General features: G+C 36.3%; 1 protein-coding gene across 1 annotated transcript in view; it reads right to left on the bottom strand.

The window, feature by feature from the left end:
• Nucleotides 1-1,898: 1,898 nt before the first annotated feature.
• The window catches only part of B4GALT6 (beta-1,4-galactosyltransferase 6), a 100,063-nt gene continuing 94,284 nt past the window's right edge, over nt 1,899-7,677 (bottom strand). The window contains exons 6-9 of the mRNA XM_007953450.2: nt 5,246-5,433; nt 3,323-3,445; nt 2,740-2,841; nt 1,899-2,046 (exon numbers count right to left, since the gene is read on the bottom strand). Of these exons, the coding sequence (XP_007951641.1) occupies nt 1,899-2,046; nt 2,740-2,841; nt 3,323-3,445; nt 5,246-5,433 (561 nt within the window). The remainder of the gene's footprint in view (nt 2,047-2,739; nt 2,842-3,322; nt 3,446-5,245; nt 5,434-7,677) is intronic.

A 7,677-nucleotide genomic window follows, 5' to 3' on the forward strand; every position in this document is an offset into this window, starting at 1 on the left:
GTGTGATGGCTATGAGAGACAGAAAATGAAAAAATACATAAATATACACAAATAGCTTAATTTTCAGGAGGCTTGATTTTTCATCATTTATTTTGAGTACCACCAAAAAAAAAAAAAAAAAAAGGAAAGATACATACATACTTATGAAAAAATTTCTAAGAAACAAATTTGGAAAATTTCTGTTTGGTACCCTAAAATAAAAAAGAACTACTGTTTTCTCAAAGTTGTAAGAATTTCAATTATTTTATGATTTGGTCTGTGGTCATTTGTGTTACCAGTATTGCCATCGAGAATGAAATTTCAAAATTAAACTTACAACCTGAGGTAAATAACCATCCTTCTGTGTTAGGTAAATAATCCATGAGGCAAATGTTACTCAAATATCTCTTACATATAGATTAATATTCTTCATTGTTGTTGAAGATTCATTTTACAAATCTATAATTTGTTTTGTTTTAAATTTGTGAAAATATGTTATAATAGTTAATCTTTGGTTAACTATGATAATTTTCGAAGTAAGGGCTTTCCTTGGTTTTGTCATGGAAAACATCCAAATTAAAAAAAAAAAGTAATTTATTTGATGTTAGGCAGTAAGACTTGTTTTCAGAGACATGTCATTTTATATTAAAGTATCAGTGCATTTAAATAATTATGTTTTAACATAATTCTATTAAATTATGCTTTTATTAAAGAAATTTTCATTAAAACCAGTTGTAATTTCTTGAAAGTAAAAAAAATATATATATATAAAGTTTGAATTAAACTGAAGAATCCCTTCCACATCTGAAATTCTATGATTCTGAGAATAAAACTTAAAATTTTCTATCTACTAAGCATTTATCTTCATAAAAATAGAACCTTTAATCTAATACTATATTCCATTGGTATAAGTATTACTGGGCTTTCCATAGCTTATTCTTTTTTTAAAAAATTAATTTTTAAAATGAATTTTTTTTGGCTCATCTAAACTGGAAATAATAAAAGTGCTGTTCACTATGAATTGGGGGGAAAAAAATACAGTGTACAAACACACACAACCTTGGGAACAATTTTTGAGGCACAGAATCCCTGACACTTATACCAGAGGTACATGAAAGACATTTAACATAAAGAGGTTCTTTTTATCATGTCACATCACAACTTTTAAGATTTTCTTGGTAATACTCATGCAATATGCATAAACAATATGGTTGTGATTTAGCAAAATCTGATGAGATTGAAAGCAAGGAAAAAATAGGTAATCCTGGTAGGAAGAAAAGCTACTTAAGTCCTTTCTTCTCACCCTTCAAAACTCTGAGGAAGCTGTGACTTCTATACAAAAGGCTGAAGGTCTATAGCTCAAAACTAGTGGAATAGTTTACTGTATTAGTTGGCTGTCAATTATTGACAGTTCCTTCATTTCACACAAGGGTTAACCTTTGTTTAGTGACTTAAAATTTACAGTTTTTCCCATGCAAATAAAAAATGCCTATAAAAGTCAAATAAAGGCATAACCAATTACATGCAAAACTGCAACACATCTTAGTTTTCAACAATTTGAACACGTTAATTTACATCACATATGTACAAAATATGTTTAAACGGAAATAAAGCATTCTCTTGACGTAAATTAGTTTTTAGTATAAAATTTTCTCTTTTCTAAGGAGCTCTCTTAGCTTCCAATCTCAAGCACTGGCACCTGGCTTCTGCACTGCTATGGGGGTGTGTCTCCAAGTAGACAGGATGAGTGGAAGAAGGCTAGCTGGATACTGTCCCACACTGTAAACATTGAGAACTGCTGGGTCTTCTCATCAGAGAATAGGGCACTGTGACACATCCATTCCTTTACCTTCATGAAGAGTAAACTCCAAGTTGATAACCCAGGACTGTGGTCTATCTGGCCATGAGAGCTACTTCTTTTAATAGTCTTCGATTGGAGCTAACTCTGGCATGAGGTTTACAGATACATTTGTATACAACCTATCAACCAGTATTTTTGGCGAATATATTAAATTGTTCAACCCATCGATGTACTGACGCTCTTTTGAATACCTTAGTAATTTATACCTAAAGTATTAGAGGAGAAAAGGAAGAGTATCAGAAACATGCTCAAAAAGAAAAGTTGTTGACAAATATGCTCAAGGTCATCTTATAATTAAAATATTTAAAATTCTTCACAGTTTTTGGTTCTCAGACATAATAAAAAATATTAACACATTATTTTAAATTATTATTATGAGCTCTGGTAGCGTAGTGCCTAAGGCACTCGATTGCTAACCAGAAGGCCGATGGTTCAAACCCACCAGCCACTCCTCGGAAGGAAGATGGGGTAATCTACTTCCGTAGTGATACTGCCTCAGAAACCCAAGGAGAGGTCGCTATGAGTCAGGTCCGACTTGATGGCAAATAACAACAACAATAATTACTAGCCTTAAAATGCCACTTAAAAAATTATTTTGCACTCTTACAACTGAGACATCCTTAATTAATAAAACGTATGTTTTAAGTTTAAGAAACACCTTTTGTACAGTAGTTGACTAGGCCTTTAATATAATAAATACGTGTGTGTATGTGTACACATACACAGACATATACATGTATTTAATCAAAACAAGGCCAAAAAGTGCTTGATTTCTATAAAGAAAAATGACATTTACAGAAAACTCATGAGATGTTTTTGAGATGCAATGCACTTTTTTTTAACCATTAATGAATTAAAAGCTTTAAGACTTTGGCATCTGAAGATGACATTAAACTTACCGTCCTAAAAACTGGACTTCACCTCGATGGTGATGAGGAATAGACTTGTATTTCCCTAAGTCTCCCTCTGGTCTTGTTACATTATATCCAGCATAATGAACTCTACAATATAATAAACAAAATAGAAATAAGATCCTACTAAAAAATGGATTCCAAAACAACCAAACTCACTGCCACCAAGCTGATACCAACTCATAGAGACCGCAACTAGGTTTCCAAGGCGGTAAGTATGTGTACAGAAGTAGATTGCCCCATCTTCCTTCCGTGGAGCAGGTGGCGGGTTTGAACCACCCGCCTTCTGGTTAGCAGTCAAATGCCTTAGGCACTGTGCTACCAGTGGATTATATAAAAATGGATTATATTAATTTAATTTTAAAATGCAAAAACATGCTGATGTACATGCTGCCAATAATTTCAGGAGATACTCTTAAGGAAAAAAAGAGAGAAACAAAAAATAGCATTTAGGAACCTCAAAATTTTTCCATTCCAAAGAATCTTTTCTTGTAATAAAAAGGCGTAATTTACCTAACAGAAATTAACTTTATAGAAATGCTATTATTAAACTATTTGTACCTCAACATACCTATTCCAAAGGTCATCATCTTCTCCTCCCCATCCCCAGAAGGCATTAGGAAAACCATTGATCTTTCTAAATTGTTCTACTGTCAATCCACTTACACCACCAAAAAACTCTTTGTATGGAAGACTGAAAAAGAAAGCAGGGATAAAACATTCTAAAAATGAAATCACAAGAGTTTGCCATATGAAATCAAGTTTCAGTTTTTAATAGATTTTGCAAAATGTACTCCTACTTTCCATATAAACAATTATACTGATTAAACTACGTTCTGGGAAATGTAAATCAACCAAGAAATAAAGCATTTAAATTCCAGTGATATATGTACATCTAAATGTGTTACATGAAACACAAAATATTTGTGGTAATCAAAATTTAATGTTTAGTACTGTTACTTTATAAACTTCAAAACCCAGTGTTCAAAATGACACATTTTCACAGCAAAAGTAAATTTGATCAAATGTATCACTAGCTGTCAATGCACCCTTAAAACCCGAGAATCAAACCAGCTGTCATGGAGCGGACTCAGCCCTGGGTGAGCCTACGCGTGTCACAGGACGGCTGTGCTCCACAGGGTTTTCAATGTCTGTTTCCTGGAAGCAGATCACCAGGCCTTTCTTCTGAGATGCCATTAGATGGACTTGAACCTCCAACCTTTAGGTTAGCAGCCCAGTGTGAAAAATCATTTGCACCACCCAGGGACACCCCTTGTTTACTGACCTTTGTGATAATTTTTTAGTGACAGTTACCCTGAACCTAATTTGATGCTCCTGGACTGACAAAATCAAGTTTCTAGAAGTGCTAAGAACATAGTCCTGACCATAATGATCTCCCATGGTAACACCACACTTGAAGTTTAGTTACTGTGACAATAAAGAAAGGGTTTTCTGTTGACAATGACCAGGAAAAGCAGCATTCTTTTTCTGTTTTTGTGTAGATTCACTTGGCCATGTCATTACGACTTTATGCCTCTTTCTACCTGGAGGTGGGTCACCAGGAAAATCTGTGCTGGAGGCAACATTTTCCCATTTCTCTTCCCTCTACTCCATTGTTGCTGCTGTTGTTGTTGTGTGCCGTTGAGTCGGACCCGACTCATAGCGACCCCTCCTTGGGTTTCCAAGGCGGTATCACTATGGAAGTAGATTGACCAACCTTCCTTCCAAGGAGTGGCTGGTGGATTTGAACCACCAGCCTTCTGGTTAGCAATCATGTGCCTTAGGCACTATGCTACCAGAGCTCCTATTAGATGATGAAAATTGTGATTTCTTTCCCAGATTAGACCTGCACTCTTTAATGTCAATTTAAGTTACTGTCACAGCTCCAATGACTTTTTGTATTTCAAGATATCCCCAGTCACAAAGAATGAGAAGATTGTTCTTTAGTCTTACTAAAGACATGTCAAGAAACCAGTTTAGGAAGAAGCAGATATACTATATACTGTAAAAGGGAGGGACTTCCCTGCACTAAACATCACTAAGGACAGGGGAAGCCAAGGGTATCAACACACATTATGTACTAATCACATGCTAGGCACAGAATATATTCAATCCCATAGTACCTATAGCATGGGCTCTATTATTCCAATGATTAAGGAAACCAACTATATATAAAGCTTTTATATGTATAAGTAACTCAACCAGTCCTATGGTTGTCAGGGTGAGAATCCAAATTTAAACTCACATCTGCCTGACCATAGAAACCAGCCTCTCTTTCCACTACACCATACTCAAGTCTCCAAGGAAGGAAGTACTTAGATGGATGACAAGTGACTCTAAGTCCTGATCCCCTGTGACGATGAGCCTGAGTTAAAGAAGATACTCTTTGGGCTCTTGAGCTTTCTCAGATCCAGGCACATCATGCTGCTACCGTTTTAATGATATGATATTGCAACTATACTGTACAATATGAAGAGTATTACACGCTACTTACATATACATGTATTTATCCAGCTTTGCTGCAAAATGACGTGGCATTTCTCCACATCCGTAATAGTTTCGGTCATTTTCAGGTAGGTGATCCACATCATGAAAAATCACACAGTCCCAGGCACTATCTTTCATGGCCTCTTTGAAACCCACATTGAAGAGCATTGCACGATTAAAAGGCTGTGTGCCAGTCTTGAGAGAAAGCACACAGAGAGAAACACAGAAACTTTGTCATCTGCTTTCTATATTTTTATATGTTTTCTATATTATGTATTATATAATATATATATAGTCTATATGTATGTATTCTATATTTTTATATATTTATATATTTTTATGACTTATTAATCATGGTCAAATAATGATCATACTCGAATCAAGGAGACAAAGTAATATACATACGTTAGGATTTTCACCTGTACTGTTCAAATTTACTTACTACTCATTGCATACCTCGGAAATATATAAGAAAACATTGCTATTATCTATCTATCTAGGAGCAGATCATCACACTTACATAATCATGTAATTTATATTTCTTTTTCACTTCAGACACATCAGGGTATGGGTTATTTATGATCAGAAAAAATAAAGCATTAAAATAATACAGGTTTTTTTTTTTAGCAAAACTTTTCATATGTTCTCAAGACCAAGACAAGCTGTATTTTTTTCTATAGAAATTTAAAAGAAGTAACTTGTCTCTTACATCACAAAGCTAGGGAGGTCTAACATTTTATTATTAATGCTTATAGTAAAACACCTTTTGGCCAAACAATAGACAGATGTATAAAGTGAATAACAGTATCTGTGAGGAATGTTATCCTCAGAACTAATCAACTACACAGGACGAAAAGAGCAGCACTTGCCCAAAAACAGAGCTCAGAAGACAGGAAGAGACAGGAAATAAGGATGAATGGAAACGGGGGGATTCAGGGAGAAAGCTGGAAGATTGCTGCTAGAGTGAGGGGATCGCAAACAATGTCACGACACAAGAAGTGTGTAAATTATTGAATGGAAAACTAATTTGCTCCATAAACTTTCATTTAAACCATAATTAAAAAAGAAAAGGAAAAAGACCAAGAGTAATTTTAGAGACAAAACGAATTGGAACTTATGTTGGTGAATGTCTTGGTGTGTGCTTTATTAACTTTTTTCCTTATTAGGATAGCTGAGGAATGAACTCACTACATCCACTCTCCTACGCTCATTTTCCCAAAATAGTTACAGTCAATTCTCCCTACTGGAGGTAGTTATGGTCAATAATGTACCCACAGACAATGAATCCAGAACCAGAACCAGCCTTGCTGGACATTAGTTGGGAACATAAGCTGCTTTGTGCATGTCTCCAAAAGAGCAGCTAGTAGACATTTTGGGGTTACAAATAAATTTTAACAAGTAGGTAAATTAACAAATACGGGGTTTGTGAATACTGAGAACTGCGTATCTTAACTGCTGTTGAGTCAGTTCTGACTCACAGGGACCTGTGTGCCTGAGGAGAACCGTCTCCACAGGGTTTTCAACAGCTGAACACGGGGACCCCTGTGTGTCCGAGGAGAGCCGTCTCCCCAGGGTTCTCAACAGTTGGATTTCTGGAAGTAGATCCCCAGGACTTTCTTCTGAGGTGTCTCTGGGGGACATAAACCTCTAATCTTTTAGTGAGCAGATGAGCGTGTTAATTTGCACCACCCAGGGAATTCAGTTAAATCAATAAACCAATAAACAGTTAAATAAATCCAGTTAAATCAATAAACCAAACTCACTGCCATTGAATCAATTCTGACTCATAGCAACCCCACTCCAAAGCAGTAAATCCTTATGGAGGTAGATTGCCCCACCTTCCTTCAGCACAGTAGCTAGTGGGTTTGAACTGCACCCTTCTGATTAGCAGTCAGATGCCTTAGGCACTGGACCATCAGAGCTCTTTAGTTAAATCAATCGCACTGCCATTGAGTCGGATCTGACTCATAGCGACCCCTCCTTGGATTTCCGAGGTGATATCACTACAGACATCAATTGCCCAAACTTCCTTCCAAGGAGTGACTGGTGGGTCTGAACCACCAGCCTTCTGGTTAGCAGTTAGATGCCTTAGGCACTGCGCTACCAGAACTCCTTAGTTAAATCAATAGTGCTCGTATTATTTAAGACAAACAAGCAAACCTGTTTCCCTTCCAATTAATTCTGACTCATGGCAATGGCATATTTGTGAGTAAGACTGTGCTCCACAGGGAGAAAAAAAAAAGAGGGGGGGGATGGTTGGGACCAGGTTTGCTGGTCCAATAGAGCCTGGTGGAACCACTGAGACTATGGCCCCTAGCTACCCTTCAGGTCTGGAATTGAGACCACACCTGTGGTTTCCAGCCAAGCAAAGTACAGGTATGTGAGTTGAACATTTACCTCAAGTGGACACATGCCCTTGAGAGAACAATCATGGGAGAA

The sequence above is a fragment of the Orycteropus afer genome, unplaced genomic scaffold (assembly GCF_000298275.1).
Source record: "Orycteropus afer afer isolate SDZICR_OR568_19922 unplaced genomic scaffold, OryAfe1.0 scaffold00394, whole genome shotgun sequence".
Lineage (NCBI taxonomy): Eukaryota > Metazoa > Chordata > Mammalia > Tubulidentata > Orycteropodidae > Orycteropus > Orycteropus afer.